This window comes from Ostrinia furnacalis, unplaced genomic scaffold, assembly GCF_004193835.3.
Source record: "Ostrinia furnacalis isolate ACB-3 unplaced genomic scaffold, ASM419383v2 OfSCF6620, whole genome shotgun sequence".
In the NCBI taxonomy this organism is placed as follows: Eukaryota; Metazoa; Arthropoda; class Insecta; order Lepidoptera; family Crambidae; genus Ostrinia; species Ostrinia furnacalis.
The window spans coordinates 363,168-382,817 of record NW_021136859.1 but is presented as its reverse complement, the minus strand read 5'-3'; the positions used below and the strand labels follow the sequence as shown (position 1 = coordinate 382,817).

The following is a 19,650-nucleotide window of genomic DNA, read 5'->3' as shown; positions in this document are numbered from 1 at the left end:
GCTTATTATCGTCAAACTAAACCAATACAGTAATAAACCCATGAGTTTACGTTAGGTGAGCTCGCTAACGCGTGCGTCGAAATATTCTCTTCTATTCGTCAGAGCATTTTACAGGAACTTCGAACCAATTTACCAGAAACAAATGAAGATCCTGCCTACACTATTCACAACACAACGGCCAAATATCCATTTTAGTCCAGTCAATGAATGCCTTAACGACGGTGCAGAGAGAAATCCGCGGAACACAATTTCTGACCTCGGCACTTCATTTAGCCTAGCTAGGTGGTGAACATAGCAAAAGTCCCCGCCCTTAGCCCTTGAGCCGGCACACTATGGAGCGAAATTGAGATTTATGGACATAGCGATTTTTTTCACAATTTCTATTTGAAAAAAATACCTATCGATAGGTTACGTTATTCTGATGAATAAATGCTTCACAAGTTTTTCTCTAAAACCAACAGTTTGACTGGAAAAAAATATTTTCCATTTTCGTTGTATGGAATGAAACATAAAGTGGTCGATTTCGACTAAGCCTTGACANATTAAGCGAAAAACCGAAAAGTGGCACCCTTAAACCCCCCTCCCCTCGCCGGCTCAAGGGCTAAGGACGGGGACTTTTGCTATGTTCACGTCCTAACTAGTCTAAATAAAGTCCTGAAGTCAGAAATTGTGTTCTACAGTTTTCCATCTATAATGCTTTATTGACTGGACTATTTTTCCGGTTTTATTGTAATATAATTTTTAAATTTTCAATTCTGTTGCTGACGCTACCACGCCATGGGCAACAATTGTTTTTGCAGCGCTGGCTCATTTCCGCGGCCAACAAAGGCTTTTGAAAAGGGTTTGATTTGTACCAGTATTTGTACGGGTTTTTATGAATTTGTAATGACGTACACTGTGCTCAACTCGAATTGTAATGAACCCAGAGCTACAACTTTGGGATTATAGGTATTGTTATGTTAGTAATAAAGTCGACTGCAATAATTCGAAACAATATGATATTTTCAACAAAACATGCACAGTGCACTGTGCACACATCAGTCTCACAATGAAGTAAGTTAGGCCGAGAGACCGATGGTAACAATTGTTTGCGTAATGATAGGTACTTCCTGTATTTACTTACTCATATTAATTTTAAAACTTAATTCTTTGCGTTACTCTAGTAAATGAAAACATATAAAACTTAGTTTTTTACGTAGATAAAAGGATAGGAAAATTAAAGAAAACTCTTATTCAAATTCAATTTCTTAGCTTTTATTGGAATTGAACATTTTTATGATATAAACAAATTATAAACATACGGCCCCTTAAATACTACTTACTTAATGTGAAGATATACACATATCTTTCAGTCGACCCTCAGCTGTCAAACATTACAATACAGACGCTCTTTTACACTTAAATTCATCTAATTAAACTACAAAAAGGTATCACTGATACACTGCAAACTGCAGGCAGACTGTAGACAGCAGTAAGTATAACTGCAGATTACAACAATCCCGACATTTTGAAAAATTCAAACTAAAGCTATTCACTGTAGCCTGCAATCTGCAACGTTACTTATACCTTAATTTTAAATTACACAATCATTTTAAAACATTTAAGTGTTCATACAATACTCCATCAAATGCTCCCTAATTTGGAAACAAATGAATAATCATAAGACAATTTACTATAACTACATATTGAAAAATATAACGTCTGAACACAAGAGTAGGTACTCTTATTGCTAATTTAATATTAAATTCTTATACATAATAATTGAATGAAATCAATTTTAGTGTTTGACTATTTTCACAATATAAACTTCTACGTATGTTTTCAAAACCAGTTAACGAAATAAAATTAAATAAAACATTCATACGTTCAAGCCTTTTATTCAAATTACTGAATAAACCGTTTTTGAATGGGATCTGCTCTGTCAAAATATGATCTTAATTCAAACAGGATGGAACTGTTTTTTGTTCTTGTGAAAATGTTAATGAGGTCCTTACCTCTATCTTAGAATACAAATTTTCATGGCAGTGGCTCGAAGTTATCACATGATTCTGCGGTGGCCATTTCTAAGGGAAAATACATGTCAAATGAAAAAAATGTTCACCGTCAGAATTCTATGTGCAGTAGTCCAACCTTTTAAAAAGTGCCAAAATATGAAAAATGCAAAATAAGGAATATAATAAAAATAATGTAATTTCGACCACCATTTATCAACCTCTTTTCCCTAAAATAATTTTACCCATTTATTTATAAAGTATAAAATTATTTTGGTGCAGTTGTGTTACAACAAAAATAATAATCCCCTATTATTTTCTTAAAAATAATTTATTTTAAGAAGAAATAGGCGTATACCATGAAGTGAAAAAATATTTTTATAGATTTTTTAAATTGTCAATTTTTTCAATAAACCATTAAATGTTGAAAATTTTGACAGTTTTTAAATGCTTGGACATAACGAATACATATTAATTGATCCAATAACACTAGTTTAATATTATTACACTAAATTAGTTTCTGTTCATATTACAAAAACAAATCTATTAGGCTGAGTAGATTTTAAAATTCCGCAGATTCAACTAGAGGGTAACACTCTATACGAAACATTTTTACAATTATACAATACTTAGTAATTCTGTTTGGTCCAATTAACGAGAAAGGAAATCTTAAACTAATCACAATGTTATAAAATCATTTAGTTAAAATATAGAGTTCATGTCTGTGTGACTATAGTACTTTATTAATTATGGACTGACTGAATCTAATGGTCTTATAAATGCCATTTAAAATAATAAAAAAAAAACGTAGAAATATCTATCAAAGTTAAAATGCAGCAACAATCACCAGTAAAATTTTAAAGCCCGTGAGAAATTAAAAAAAAATGATTAGTCCATCATGATGGACTAGGCCATCCATATTTTAATGAAAAGATATAAATTGACGTTAATACGAGCCAACATCGTCAAAAATAGCAAACTATTTAACAAAAGTACAGGGTGTTATTTTTATAAAGTTCCAAATAAAATCAATTTATTTCGTCTCATTAAAAATTGTTCAACGTGTCAGTCGTATAAGATTCTCAAAGATTGGCTCAAACGGACGGATAACACGAAAAATAGTAAAAATATTACGATGTCTGTTTTGAAAAACACTCAAAAGTCCCATATAAGTTTTATGGGCTAACACTGGACAAGGCATTGTATTATTAACTTCTCGATAAATTACTTTTTAATCTGTCATTGAAAGAGAAAAACAAATGCTATGAAAAGTATGTTTTCCAACACATTATAGTACCATAAACATACCTACTAACCGACTGACTGACATTTATCACGCAATCATTGTGAAAAGTTGTCGAAAATGTGTCATACATTGGGTCACAATTGTAATGATATTTCTAGTAGCTTTAAAATACAAATCCCTACCCTTATCTTACCGTATTCGTGGCAGGTCATTAGATTTTTGACCCATCAACTATTTTTTTAAAGCATTTAAACAAAGATAATAAAACATAAATAGATGAAAATACTCTACATTAAGCGGCCATCGGTATTCTGGTGAAATGGATTCAGGTGGCGCGTTCTGATTGGATCGAAAACTGTCAATTATCGTTAATTTTAATGGCGGCGGCTCCCGCCATTTTGTAATGAGTTTTACAGATAGCGCCACCACGCGGATTTAAACGAAATTATTTAAAAAAGTGCACTTTAAGTGCAAGATGCCTTTGAATTTGAAAATAATTTCTTAATTTTTATTTGTTTAACGAAGAATACAAATATTTGGAATGGCATTTTAGACCGTGACTGAAAACCACTCAAACTAATACCAATAAAAATTGGTACTTAAATACTTTATTTTAAATATTTCTTTCGGATTTATTAAACGGGTTATCATAATTGTAGATAGGTTAGTTTATACGCATACATGCATTATATTTAGATAAATTACTTAGTTTGACATTTCCAAAGGAAAGTTCATCTTACAATTCGTTGATATGCATAATTATAAGACACCTTGTATATTCGCTTATTATATAATATTTTACCGTTATAAAAATTACATACCTATTTGAAAACATTATACGCTGCTTATCCGTATATAAATTACATATTTACAAGTACTTACTTAATTAGTATGTAGTATCAATTTTCTTTACAATTAAATAATAGATTGTAAGTTGACAATCACAGCAAAGTCAAACAGCAAAATACTCATACTTGCTTACTTACTACATACAAGAAACTTGGACGACTTTGTATGAAAATTCAGACACTAAAATATCTTAATAAAACATTAGAACGGACCATAGGAAAATAAAAAAATAAAAAAAAAACATACTTTCAATTATCTTTTAATTCTATACGCACTGTTTACAAAAAATATTTAAAAAACACCTAGCTGCAGACAAAAGACATACAAAATCATATTGTAACAAATACAAAATATCTTAAACTAATGTCAAATCAAATTAAAATTCCATATCAGTTTAAAACGTCAGAAAATTAAGTGACAAACCTATAAAATAAATTGGAAACAAAAATTAAAGCAAATACATAAATGGTACAACTTTGTATCTGCGAAAATAACAAAAAAACAACACTTTTTAATTTAAAAAAAAGTCCGTACGAAAGTGTTTAGTAAAAAAAATAATAATTTGTTATAAAATTTGTTGTTTTATTACTGTTTCGCTTCTGTTATCACTACTTAGGGCTAATAATTATCGCTTTTTAATAATGGCACTTTAATAAACAAAATCTTTCTGATGTTAAAAATGAATGGGTACAGCATTAACGTAAAAGATACGTGAAATGTCATGTGTTTACCATGCTTAGTCAAAAAATATATTAAAAACAGTGAAATAAAAAAATAAAAAAATTAAGCTGCCGTCAAGTTTGACTATCGGTGACTTGTCCGAATCCCAAACTTATACTAACGAAGTCACGTCTACTTTGAAATAGTAGTTTATACAATGTCTTGGTTTAAGTTACATTAACGTTCTAGAAGTACTTTAGGCGTATTATCAACGTGTCCTAAACAACTTACAAATCAGTCGATTCTTAAAACATATTTACGCAATTTCATTTTCCACCGTACCAATTAATACATACGCGATACAAGCGCTCTTTACAGCTCTAAAAATAATGTACCTACCTAACAATAAGTCAACATTTAGTCCTTTACAAAGCCGTTCGAACAAAACAATACTTCAATATTTTGTCTGAGAGTTGTAAAAGATCCAAAGACGTTCATTTAATAAAAAAATAAATGAAAAACGCAGTTGTCAATGTATAAAATTAAGTTGGACGTAGTTTGAAATGTACATACATATATTTTGTATGAACCTTTTCGATGTTCAGCAGAGATATCTGATCATTTTAGTACTACATCGGAACGTTTTTACTAAATTAGTATGATACTGGAATGCATTTTCGATGGCACATTTGACAGAAATTCAGCTATATTAGATTTGTAATACTCGGCCAGTACTAAAATGACCATACATACGTACATACCCAAAAAACACCTGTGTAAATGGATACTAATGAATAAGAACCCTGTTGGAGTCTTTAAATTAAGAATTTCACAATAAATACTTCCCAAGTATAAAAGTAAAAAAGAAAATAAAAAATAGTTTTCCGTAAAGAGGTACGTATAACTTTTTAAGAGCTTTGGCTAATATGCCGGGCACAAAGTTTTTCTACTAATCATTTACCATGTTATCACAGGTCGTCCTAGTCCAGCGGTGGGCGATGCAGTCACGTTTCACATTCAAATTAAGGACAATAAGGCATTTCGATGCTAGTAGCACTGACACTGGGCGTTGGCCCTTATGCGAGAGTCATTAAGGTTGGTTTTTGGGTGGCTAGACTAGCCAGGCGTGGTGCTAGCACCACGACTCCTCGTGGGGTTGTCTGTCGTCATCGGAGTCTCCGTACATATCCGCTAACTTGCGGAATCGAGGCCCGAAGGTCGAAAGGTAGTTGAATTTGAGGTCTCCGTCGTCGGTACCTAGGAAGAAAGATTTGGTTAGCAGATGATACACTACAAGCTGGTCGCTTACGTTCTAACGCCATGAAAGATCAAAATATGAGACTATTTGGTACTTTACAAGAAAATTAAAAGTTGTTTTGCCAATTTAAGCAAAAATCAATCAAAAATCATTATCATATTCATTGAATTATTGATGATAATGTGTGTAACAGCCTATTACAGTGTAAACTCTATAACGACTCATAATAAGGGACTGAGCATTTTTACTACTTTATAAAAAGTGGACGTTAAATAGAGAGACACGGTAGAGTACAAGGTAAACCAACAAAGTCAAAATATTCGACATTATAAGGAGTTTGACGTTAAAACGAATGACGTTATAAACACTTTACACCTTTCATTGGAATCATTATTCTACACAATGGAAGACAACTAAACTTCATCTCTCCAACTAGCAAAATAATAAAACAAAATACTCACAACTAGCCAGCGACGACAGAGAGCCACTAGTGTTGCCGTCTCCCTCATACGCGTAGTGTCTGACGTCGTCGTACGGGTTGACGTCTGGGTCTCTGTCTAAGACGGATTTCTTGTCGTCTAGGAATCCTGAGATGTCAGGCGCCGCCCCCACCACTGTTGAAAGAGTTTGGATTAATATGTGTCAGACAACATTTACTATAGTCTCTAACTGACGAGGTATATCTTGACCATCGGAGAAGGAATTTAATTTAGTGCTTCAGAAAGCTCGTCAATGGAACGGGACAGACGTGACTGGTGCCTTTAGTGGCATATAAAATTTGACATCATTGTAACAAAGTTTAAGATATTATTATAGTTCAAAGAAAAATAAAAAGAGAAGATATCTTTCAGTCTACTCAAAGTGCCCATAAGAGACACAAAAAATAAACCAGAATAATAAAATGGCAAAGTAAAAAGAATTACAAAGTTAAGCTTGTGCCCACAAGAAAGGGAGTTCCAGCAGAGTACCATAGAACCACCCCCACTCTTTCCTTGGATGTCTTATGGCGTGGTTCGGAAAGAAATATGTGAACCCAACCCGCAGGGAGCTTATTGTAGACCAAATCCAGACCAGCAGATCAAGCGCCGCCAGTGGAACGGCCACACTCTCCGAAGGGATCCCGATCACGTCCCCAAGCAGGCTCTGGATTGGAACCCCTCAAGGAAAACGCAAACGTGGTCGCCCCAAGCAAACTTGGCGGCGCACTGTGGCAGACGAGGCGAAGAAGATCGGCAAGACTTGGAGCGAGATCAAACGCGAAGCTTAAGACTGAACGCGCTGGAGGACTGTTGTAAACGCCCTCTACCCCATCTAGGGGACATAGGACCTTAAGTCAAGTAAGTCATACCAGCGAGATTAAAAAAACTTACCAGGAGCGTGCATGAACGAAGGATCAGTATCAGGCGGGGGCCCGTCATACATCTGCCTTAGCACGTGCAAGTCATACCCCGCGTCCCCCTCGCCGCCCCCCTCGTCTTCGTAAGCGATAATGTTCTCTCTGATGTCATCTAGTTCTTTTTCTGCCCACGCGTCCGCCCGCCGTCTATGGACTACCACGGCTAGGAGGAGAACTGGAAAGAGAGGTCAGGTTAGAATGGTGGAACTTTTTTCAAAAATGGTAAAAACATAATGAGGATTGCAAACGTTTCGGGCCACATACATCGCGATTACATTCGGACGACAACAGAGCGAAGTCCTTGCCAATATGCAAAAGAACAGCGAAGTATACGCGAATACTTGGCCACATATCACCATAGCGAATCTTCGGGTTATCATTGTGTGTGGCCTATAAATAAACCAGAATCTGATCAATTTAAATACTGTCATGTTTTCAACATATTAGTAAGTTTTAGACCTACTGTAAGTTTTTTATTTGTTTCTCTGCGAACTGACTAAACACAATTGAGAACGGATTTTCTGTCATCCTGGTACCTATATGATGCCAGACGACACATTTACTATTATTACTTACTACGACTACGAGTGAAGTGAGTATAAAATCAAGAATGAAATAGAATTTAAGCCGTCTTAGTTGCTACACCTATTTTAATAAAGCACATTATTTTAAGAACCTTTTATCCGCTTCTCTCAAGATAATATCTTACAAGAACACCTTCGCGTCGCTTCCGAAAATGCTGTCTTCTCTATCAATATTATTGTCAAGCAAATAACAGGGGTGCGCCAAAGTTCACCTAAATTTTCAACACCGAAAATTGGAAGTCCGAAAATGTTCTTCCTAAAATTTTTCATCCTAACAATCACAATTCCTAACTACTCTGTCTCTAATGTTCATAATTCCGAATCATTCAACTTCATAATGTCATTAGCAATAAACATCTATTATACTTTTATTTGTTCTTCTAGATTTTCTCAACATAACCATATTTTACACTATTATTCAAAGTCATATCTTTTTTGTTTAGATTTCTTTCTTTGACGATATATTAAAGTTCCAGAAACGAATCGGTCCTATTCATAATTATTGGTTTAGGTTAGGTTAGAACTGTGACCACAACGCACGAGCCGAGCGAGCGAAGCCAGAGTCCCGCTCCAGTCATTCAGTCAAGTTCCAGAAACGAATCGGTCCTATTCATTATTATTGGTTTAGGTTAGGTTAGAACTGTGGCCTTACGTTTCAAATATTATGGTAATGTTTAGGGATAAAAGTGTTATGATAAAAAACAGTAGCAGTTTAAATATATTTACATAAATGATATTATTAATTACAATTTTCGGAAACATGAGTGTTATGAACATCGCCGGTAGCACTACAAATATTATGAATGAAAACTTTAGGATGAAAAATTTTAGGAAGAGTGATCATTCGGATTTGAAATCGTTAGGAAGAACAATTTCGGGTATATAACTTTAGGTGAGCCAATATGGACCCAAATAACAGTTCTATTGTAATATGCTTAGTGACTAGAATGGCCCCAATCCTGCTATTTTACTAAGAAATTTTCCTCAATCAAAACACGTCTTTATTCTGTTATACTTACTGACTAAAATGGTGATGCAGACCAAAATGGCGACGAGGAAATTCGTGTCGATACCAAACGTGACAGCTGTGAACATGCTCTTTTGACAGCTCGGGTCTGCGTTGTGGTGGACAGACGGTGCTCCTAAGTTGTACATCTGTGGGGGAAAATGTTTAATTAGGCCTTGGATTTATTGTGACCTCTTTTTTAGAAGTAGGAATTATATTCCCACTTTTTCATAAAGGAAAAAGAGATAGTTCCCACCTTTTGGATAAATAGCTCTGTATAAGGCAGTGGGGATACAGTTTTCAATCTTATTTCTTTGCCCTAAGCTCCAAAATATTTATTATTATAGGCATACAACGTGTATGGATTTGTTTAATTGTTGAGATAATTGATAAACACACTTATTGCAAAACATTTTGCCTTTCATTTGATTTCAAAAGAAAATAAAAGAAAGAAAGAAAGAAAAGTATTTTTTCGATGCTAGTACGAAATAAAATAACAAATAGATATAACAAAACCAAACAGTATGCACCAAAAATGGCATCTGCTCAGTATAAGCCGTGACGGCAGAGAGCACGTCACGACCACTGGTATTCTGCGGATGCCAGTTGAGCAAAAGGGCGCAGCCCAAATTATAGAAAAAATTAATCAGCAATCCTTAAACACTGCATCCAGATTTATTTTTAAGTAAAATCTACAACATACTTTTTAACCTCAAACCAGATAAGTAGTAAGTAGTTCAAAAAACCCCATATATCCCGACCAAACAATGGTTAACTAAAAGCGTAAAATATTCGATTAGCTAGCAAAAACTACATTCCCCGAGTCAGCATCGCACCCTAATGTTTTTCCTCATAATTATTACTCACAAAATCGTTGTATGTGAAATTGCTGATGCATCCCACAAAATGCTGGTTGGTTGGTACGTGCCGCCATCCGAAATTGCGCGCCAAATTTTGCAGGTCGATGCTAGCGCCGCCAAGCTGAAGTGGTCCGTTCACTGTGGACAAATCATTTATTGTATTGGGATTTTGGATTATTAGCTGAAAATTAGGTGCTTATTTAGCAGGTTAGTAAATTCATATTTCGTTTGAAGTTTCGTGGAAGTGCTTTTATCGCAGAAACTTTGCTTTTATGAATTAACTACGGATTTGGGTAACTAAAATAAGCGACAGCTGTGCAGTGTACAAAACAGCACATTTTAAGATTATAAGTAGGCAATTTTAGCATTTACCACTGAATTTAACTTGGAAACGTATAATGTAGGAATTTGACATAAAATTTTGCAAAAAAGCTGCAAATCTAATATAGGTACGTCATATTTTTAAGAAGTTTTCAGAGGAGACCGAGGAGAGTTGTGACATTGTCGATTTTTTGGAGTTTATTAACTTCTAGCAACTCGCTAGACGCGCACTGTTACCTATGCGCGTTTTCTAGTTAAATTCTCGAAGTAACAAATACGCGCTGTTGCAAGTTAGCTGATAGTTAGTTTCCATAAATCGACAATGTCACAACTCTTCTCTGTCACAACTATCGTCGCTCTCCCTTATAACACTTACCATTAAGTATCTCTCTAGGCCCAGTAGGTGCTGCAAGGCTCATACACGTCGACAGCTTGCATCGATCCACAAACATCTCTATCGAGCTGCGCATGAGCACAATCTCGATAAGATGCGGCTTCCCATCGGCCACGTGCACAACACTATTGTTCAACCTCGTCGTCCCCGATCCATAGTTCACTAGAAGAACCGGGAATCCGTCTACCAGTTCCAGGGACATGAAATCTGTGGACAAAGAATTTGGTTACTTATCTGTGCATATTTTGGCAAAGAATTAGATTTTTTATCTATGCAGTTTAATGGTTAGGTTTTCGCAGGGACAAACTTGACCTTCACTGGTTGGGTTTTTATTGGCGGTCAAGCTGTGGATCCTGGTTACACAGGAGTTGCAGCGGTGGGAGTAGTCCCATATTTATTTGTGCATTTCGACAAAAAGTTTGGTTATTTATTGGTGCATTTTGGCCCTGTCATGTTTCCCAATGAGGGATTTATTGCTAGTTTAAAGGATTACAGCGCGGGCGACCGCTGGCATGTAATGCTCAACGTAAATGCATCGACATCGGTTGTAAATAATGAAGGTTTTAATTCGGCGGTTTGTTTTTAATCACTGTCGGAATGGATACGGTATTTTTTGCAGTAATTCCTTTTTTATTGCAATAATGAATGACATACCATTTTGCAAATGAATGAATTACACTGCACAACAGCATTTCTGATGATTGGGTTATGTTACATGATATTAGTCAAATTTTTAATGACGATTTCAAATCTGTGATTGAAATATCTGTATCAGCTCTAGTTAAAAAAATATGACACTTGGGTCTTTTTGTAAAAAAACACTCTTTTTTTAGAGATGATCCTATTTTATGAAGTTGTTAAGTTGAAAAAACTTTCTTTTATTTGACTTCCTTGCTGACTCTGAAGGCAGACAGCTCTTCTGAATGATTCAACAGCAGTCAGCCATCATGTGTGCATTCCAGTGGCCCTGATAGCGTCCCTCTATCGTACGAAGGCCCTGGTGGATTTGCTCGCCATGTTCTTCAGTTAGATCCTTAAGAGTTGTGATAAAATTGTTCAGGTGATTGCGAAGAGAGTGTAATTCGATGTTTATATTACATCCAACCAAAAAAATATGTTTTTAAGTGAGTCATACGTTGTTCGATGTGTAAGAATAGTAAGATTTTTTCGGATTTTCCAAAAAAAAAGTTTTCACCTCAAAATCCTCATGTGAAGTATCAACATGAGGTTCAGGTGACTTCTTAGGGTTGAAAAGACGTCTACATGCCAAACGTATGCAAGGAATTACCATTTAGTTCAATATTTTTTGGTTAATACCATTTTTGTTCCAAAATAAAAATAACAGTCGTCGCGATGGTTCAAGGGTTCCTTTCAGATCATAGCGGTTTCGTACTTAAATCTACACATATTCTTATTTGTTTATAAACGTAAAAACTCAACGCATCTTTTCCATGCCTTTTGCGGAATTCAAGGCTTATCTTTCATTTCCACTGGGTCCAGAAACTAATTTTTGTAAGTTAATTTTACGAACTTTGTCACATTTAAACGGATTATTTAAACATATCCTCTCCGCAAATGAAACAAAATTGATTTAGATCATTCACACAAACACTTCTTAAAGCTACCATATTAAATTATACAAAGAAAACATAGTATTTTTTGAACTGTCGGCGAATTAAGACTGAAATTTAGCAATTATTGAGTGAAAGCTATAACACGTAAACAAGAGCTGCTACGAAAAAATGAACGGCAGATTCAGAATCAGCGACGTCAAATTAGTAAACATCATGTAATGAAAGTCAATCATCAGCCAAAAGTTGCAATTTTGTTGTGCAGTGTTATAATATACAGGGTGTTAGGTAAATGGGTATATGAGCCGACACTAGCGCATGTTAACATGGTCATATAAATGGTATGGTGAAGTCAGAAAATCAATATCTTCATTTTAATTATTTTAATTTTCATACAAATCGGATTTTATTAAATTTATTTTGTATGAAAATTAAAAAAAATAAAATGATGATATCAAATTTCTGACTTCACCATACCATTTACATGGCCATGTTAACATGGGCTAGTGTCGGCTCATATACCCATTTACCTAACACCCTGTATAGTTATAATATACAAAACTTTAGCTAGTGGTGCCGTCGGAATAACATTGAGAGAAAATTAGGAATATCTCGTAAATCCCTAAGTGGTCGCATGCGCAGCACAATTTATTTCTATTGTGTCTCGATTTCTCGATTAAGAGCTACTTTGTACTAAATTAAGAACATAATTTCAGGGCAATAATTTTATTTAGGTATCCTTCCGTTTGGCCAAATTACATTTCGCCAAATTTCACTTCGCAAACAACTTATCGCCAAAGTTTCATTTCCCAAATAAACTTTTAGCAACTGTACTTTTCGCAACTAATTCATTTGGTCAAATTAACATTTGGCCAAATTTTACCTGGCAAATGTTTATATAGCAAATGTTTTATTTTGCCAAATATTATATCCCAAATAATTTGCTTGGTCAAATTGACACTTCACATACTTACGAGTACCCACCGTTACCCACAAATCAAAGCATAAGGCACATGGTCATGGTTTTCACAATAATTTTAAAATAGTAGGTTAGGTTAGGTTAGTGACCCTTAATGCGCGAAGGCGAGCGAAGCGTGCCGCGGCAGCGGCCGCCGAGCGCTAGAATCATCTCTATTGTTAATTAATCATTTGGAAATTTCGAAAAAAATGAAATATGAAAATTTATTTAGAAAAAAAATTTATATTACCTACCCACTAAACAAAATAATAACCACAAGCTAATTTGTATTCCATTCTATGCACCAATCAAATTGTTTTGTAAATAGTTTATCGTGAAATATTTTTGCCAAATGGAACATTTGGCAAAACATACTTTGCCAAACAATAATTTGCTAAACAATAATATGCCAAAAACGACATTTGCGAATTAAAAGTTTGCAATAAGTTGTTTTGCCAAATGAGAATTTGCCAAATGAAAATTTGCGAAACGTTGTTTGCGATGTGATAATTTGGGAAACGTTTTTTGGCCAAACATTAGTAATCCTTTTATTTAACTAATTACAACTAAAAGTTCTTATTTTCCACTTTTGGTCGCGCGAATTTCGCAACACAATTTTCCAATTTGCTCCAGTTTCTTTGCCGTGGAACAACATTTCCTTTTTAAAACATTACATACACATAATTTTCCGGGTTCTCTCACACTGGATGCACTTTTAGTTATCCCGTAAATCAAGCTTACTTGCTTGAATTTTAGTATTCCAGTTTGAGAAAACGCTTTTAGAAACTTGCAGTACGTCAGATGAAAATGTTGTAATGTAACATTTATTTACAGTTATCAGCTACTTATGATGTCTGGATGTGCGTATTGATGTTGTGACTAAGTTAGCAAGGTTTTATGTTTTTTTTATAATTTGAGAAGAAATCCCAACAATTTTGTAATCTTTTACGGTCCAAAAGCAATGAATATTATCTTTTTGTAGAGAGATAATTACGTGTTTATTTTTTTAATCCCAAGAAAAGAAACAAAAAGAGTAAAATAGCCTAAAAAGGTCCATTGTTTTACGCAGAAATGACTGGAAAAACTATTACAATAGAATTAGAAAAGCCTGTAATACCTAAGTTTAACAAAAAACGCTCTGGAAAATAAAATAATTGCCCTGGATTTCTGTTGGACATTTCCAACTCTTAATTATACAAAAACGTTACGTATCGAAGTTATTATCGAATAACAGGCGTAAATAAATTATAGTTTGACACACAAGTATACTTAGTTGCTAGGGTTCCGTTAAAGAAAAACAATAAACCTTTTAATTTAAATACCAAAGAAAATTACACTAAATCTTAAACATACAACACCTAAAAGGCTGTCAGTTTGTCACCAATTAATAACCATCTTTATCAATTCAATTGAATTTGATTATTAATTTTTAACATCGTTCATCAACAGTCCATCGTGACCTTAAGAAAGTCACATTACCAAAATATGAAGTTCATTTGTTGCCAGCAAACAAAACCATCTTCGTAATATTATGTCAGAACACCATGGCGTGTACTATCACGCGAGGTCTATCCATAAATCATGTTCCACACGCTTGTCAGTCATTACGGGATCATTAAAAAATCATTACAGCATAGCCGTAACATTTGAAAACGACGGGCACATCAAACTACACATTTTCTCTGCAAAATAACCCCTATTTCCACCAAATAAGATACTAAAATTCAGCTGAAATTGTACTAGCAGAAGTACATTTTATAGTGTCCTATCTCTAGTGCAGTGCAAACCGTGAGAGCTATTTTACTGGGAAAATTATCATGTATACGCTCGGAATACTAATTGAGCGTGATTTATCGATTCACTAATGTCACGGTACTATGAAAAGTACTTCTAGAATGTTCTTTACGCAGCCATTTTGAAATGTTAAATAGCTATGCAGAGCTTTAAATTATTTTAATAGGCTTCTTTAACATTCCTATTGCATGTATCATGCATTTAAAGTTTAAGGCGGCGAAATTGGTCTTTAAACGGCGATAGGAATGAATTATTTTTTATGGGGTAGTGCTCATTACATGGCAATTATTCATCTTAAATATTTACGATTCGTTTTAATTAATGGAAATTAATGTGGCTAGTAGTAGTTACTAGTTAGTTAATTTTTGGCAGTTAGCATAAAGGTAGCAAATCATAATATTAAAACTATAAAATAAAATTTTGTGAATTGTACCAACTTCTTTAAGTACGGCATTAGTTATATCAAAGTACCTACTGAAAAAACTGTCCTGAAAATTGCGTTCAAAGCTTGAAATAGGTGTATTCTTTTTCTGAAAACCTATGTTTTTGACTCGCTAATCAACAAGCTGAAAGTCTAAAATAATTAAATAATTAACAGTCACAAGCTTTTCCAAAATTAACAGAGAAAATAATGNGTCTGTCTGTCTGTCTGTCTGTCTGTCTGTCTGTCTGTTACGCTTTCCCGCTTAAACCTCGCAACCGATTTTGATGAAATTTGGCATAGAGATAGTTTGAGTCCCGGGAAAGAACATAGGATAGTTTTTATCCCGGTTTTTGAAACAGGGACGCGCGCGATAAAGTTTTTCTGTGACAGACAAAATTCCACGCGGGCGAAGCCGCGGGCGGAAAGCTAGTTGTAAATAAAAAAAAATCCGTGACATTTCTATTATTCCTATTTCAGACGCATACGCTATGTGATGTCTAAATTACAACCATTTGCATAAAACCAAGATGGACATATGAAAATGACCTTTGCGAACAACATAATCGCGTTTTTCTTTCAAGAATTAAACCAAGCTGTGATTAAACATGCAAATAAGTAAGCTATACCCCAGTAGGGTTGCCTGGTCGTCTAATAGCCGGACAGACCTGCCACTTTAGCCGGTCATTTGGGTAAAAGTCGGACACCCGCATTAAGGATTTCGTGTCTTAATAATAAAGTCAATTTTTTTACGTAAAACTATTTGAATATTTTTTATCATTTACCATAAAACGTCTTAAATTCTTATGGATCGTGGGTGGTGAGTAAATGTAAAAAGCCTAGCAAAAGCCGGGCAGCCCGGACACTGTTTAATTTGGCCGGACATTCAATCAAAAAGCCTACCTATGTCCGGCTTTAGTCGGACGCCTAGCAACCCTATTCCCGAGCCGTGCTATTACGCTGTGGCCAGCTGTTGTAACAGCATTTGACAATATAATATTTTGCTGCTATTCGCTGGTAAATGCTTTCTGCAACACGATAATTTCGGGTAAAATTTTAACTAGTTTTATTTTAAGAAGTACCTAACAACGAAGGGGTTAATTCGAGTTAATTATGAAGAAAAAAACGTATCTACGAAGTTTAGTACGTACTTCATGTAATTCGTTTGTATTAGTCCAAAACGACGTTCAACTCCAATTAAAGTAAAAAAAATGGGTTAAGTTTAAATGTTAACTCTATGCTCGCATATTAACCTGTTTTATAAGTTGTTTTAATATCGAGCTTAAGTCTAAAACGCCTTTATTGATTTAAATGTAGGTAACTAAAACTTAACTTTGCAATACCCTTACAGGGTCATAAGTTGAGACTTTTATTTTAGGATCGCCACCTATGTACACTTATGAAGCAATAAATGATTATGATTATGATTAAAAAATAAAAAGCTTACTAAACTTTGAGTTAAGGCTGTGTTACCTTATCTTCTTTCATAACGACATTTCTTATGCAAACAAAATACGTTAACCCCGACTTAATTGCCCTTTTCATCGGAATGCAAAGCTGTTTGCGCCGTGGCAGATGGCGCCACTAATCGCGTTGTAATGGCCGAAATGCAACAAAGACCGCGTTTTGATTTGAGTCACACATTTTTTTCACACGTAAATTTTTAGGTGTAGAGATTGACCGCAATCTGGGACGATATTGTCCCGATGAATGCCACGCGATATTTGCGGTACATTGGTCTCTTGGCAAATACGAGGCATCGATGTACATCATTAAGTTATTTAGTGTCTCATAGAGCGTCCACCTGTAGGAGCAAGGCTCTCTCTAATTTATCAGAGGAAAATGGAGGATTTAGCCTACATTGCCGGCGCTGACTAGACGGTATAGGGAGGAATTCTGTTCGCATAATTATGTCTTCCTTAGTCGCTCTTTACAGTGCAATGTACTTTACAGGCTTAGTTTCAGGTTTGGGCATTATGATGTTTATCTTTACAACATAATAAGTTACAGTCTACTATAATAATAGTAATAAGTAGATTAACTTTACACATAAGTTTAGATCATTCTGTCCCGATAAAAAACATACTAAGAACATCCCTAAATGATGTTGCTTTGAGTATTAAGATTTTCTTTCACAATTCCTTTTTAAGGTTTCCATAATAATACTGCTACTTCCCGAGTTTGATAATAGATTTTTTTACATAGATTCGAAAATACAAAAAAGAAGATTGATACTTCTCAAAATCAAGTCTCCATTGAAAATTTTTCGCTTTAAATTCCAGGATTGGGTCGAAAGAAGTAAATAAAATCGAGAGCGTATTCAAAAACAATATGGCGTTCCATGTCGACTGAAAGCCAAAGTACGAGATGCGATGCGGCGGCGGTGCGACGTCGGAGCGATGTCGCTGCATCGTCTGACATAGACATACATATAAATATCTGTGGCGGGCACACGAGCGTTTACGGTGCCGCAAACGCTGTGCTTTGGCTCTTAGCGTCGCCGCACACGGGTTTCACGCCACAGGCGCAAACGCCGCCACAAGAAGCTAGAAGAGGCTACGAAATGTAGCTGAAGTGGGCGACGGTCACTAGTGGCCGGTGGTCGCCACTTGCGGTCAGTAGCCGCTACTTTTACACCCATGCAGGCTCACTGAGGTAAGAGAGAGAGGACGCGCGAGTGGCGTGTGACGGACGGTGTTTCGTGGCCGGAGCAGCCGTAGCTTGCGTCGGCCACCGGCGTCAACCGTGTGCGGCGAGTCCATATAAAATGTATGAAAACTACAGTAAAAACGCTTGTGGGGGCGTTTTGTGGCTGTGTGCGGCGACTCTTATGTAAAACAGAACAACCCTAATCCAAATTTCTGGGTCTATTGTAGATTTGGTCCGGAAATAATTATTCATGTTGTTACGCCAATCTACTGTGACATGTTCATTGTTGCTGCCAACATTGTTACGTTTCCAAGAGTCGAATTCTTGCTGGTTAACGTCGTTGCCTAATGAACCCACTTGACAAATGGTTTTATTGCTCGGAGCTAGAAAACAGGGCATTTGTGTTGTGTTTACATAGTCATTGTTGGCAGTATTGCCCGACTATTTTGTATCGTTCTGTGTTACCAATGGAGAAAACTATTTATTTATCGGCCTAGCTCGGTAATAAAGTTCCACAGCTTGAAATTGCGAGGTGTTCCATTTTTTACAAGCTTTTTATTACTTTCACATGTCTGGTGTCTGTCGTCAAATCTTGCAACTTAAAATTGACCCACTTCCCGGTTTCCTATTGAGCTGAAATTTTGCATACATGTGTAAGTCCGATGACAATGCAATATTATGGTACCATTGAGCTGGTCTGATGATGGAGTCGGGAGGTGGCCATAGGAACTCCTAAACAAAACGGCGGAAACTCATCGAGTTTGGGTTCGTTGGATTTGTCTTTTCGAGCACTTTAGTGTTAGATAACGTCCAGGGTCCTGAGATTAAGACATAACTAAAGGTAACGCATTTTCTTACATAACTTTTCAATTCCTATCATTGGAGGTCCGAAAATATTTCTCATACAAATTGATACCATAATGATCATTCTTCTTAAAAAATTTAAAACCTACATATTTAAAGACATAATCATTGATATTCATAATATCACTAATCATACACTTAGTTTTTACTAATATTTGTTTTCATATAACGGGTGTAAAAAAACCTATCCCGAAGCCGAAGACTACTTATTCTCCACATCATGGGGATCATTTTTTTCTTTGGGACCATACCTGGGAAACTTGTGGTTTAGGAGATATTGAAGGTCAAAGTCAGAATATTTTTTTCAAGATTTTTACATTATCAATTTCAATTCGTTGTTTAAAATTTTTTTTTCTAAGAAACCTTATTAAAATTTTGAGTATTTTCGTCACAATAAGGCTTTTGTCTTTACAATAAGAAATGGATAGCAGCGCGCGCACACACGCTCAAGCGCTGCCCCCACGCCCCGAACCGCAACCCGCGCTCGCCCATGAGTCATTCAACTCTACTGTGAGTTCAACGACTACGACTGGACCAACTGAACTGAGCTTAATCCAAATCTACCTAGTTTGTAAAAATGAAATGAGTACTTAAATTAGTTACTTACACCTTAATATCACCTTACCAGTTTAGTTTTTATTCTAAAAAATAATAAATTACATTTTAATTAATAAAAACCCTTTACACGAATTTGTTTCTTTCCGCAAATTAAATAATCTTACAGAACCTAGGTTGTTAACTAAACCGTGCTTTTACGCATAACCGTTATTCTATCACAATGTAGTATCACAGGTCTTATTAGCTACGCAAGTGTGATAAGCGTAAGTA

The 19,650-nt window shown here is 35.3% G+C and overlaps 1 protein-coding gene across 1 annotated transcript in view; it reads right to left on the bottom strand.

Annotated features, from left to right (window-relative positions):
- Positions 1-3,089: 3,089 nt before the first annotated feature.
- shg (DE-cadherin) overlaps positions 3,090-19,650 on the bottom strand; it is a 340,222-nt gene continuing 323,661 nt past the window's right edge. The window contains exons 19-24 of the mRNA XM_028318017.1: positions 10,548-10,772; positions 9,858-9,988; positions 9,004-9,139; positions 7,375-7,575; positions 6,466-6,618; positions 3,090-6,003 (exon numbers count right to left, since the gene is read on the bottom strand). Of these exons, the coding sequence (XP_028173818.1) occupies positions 5,879-6,003; positions 6,466-6,618; positions 7,375-7,575; positions 9,004-9,139; positions 9,858-9,988; positions 10,548-10,772 (971 nt within the window). The 3' untranslated portion in view covers positions 3,090-5,878. The remainder of the gene's footprint in view (positions 6,004-6,465; positions 6,619-7,374; positions 7,576-9,003; positions 9,140-9,857; positions 9,989-10,547; positions 10,773-19,650) is intronic.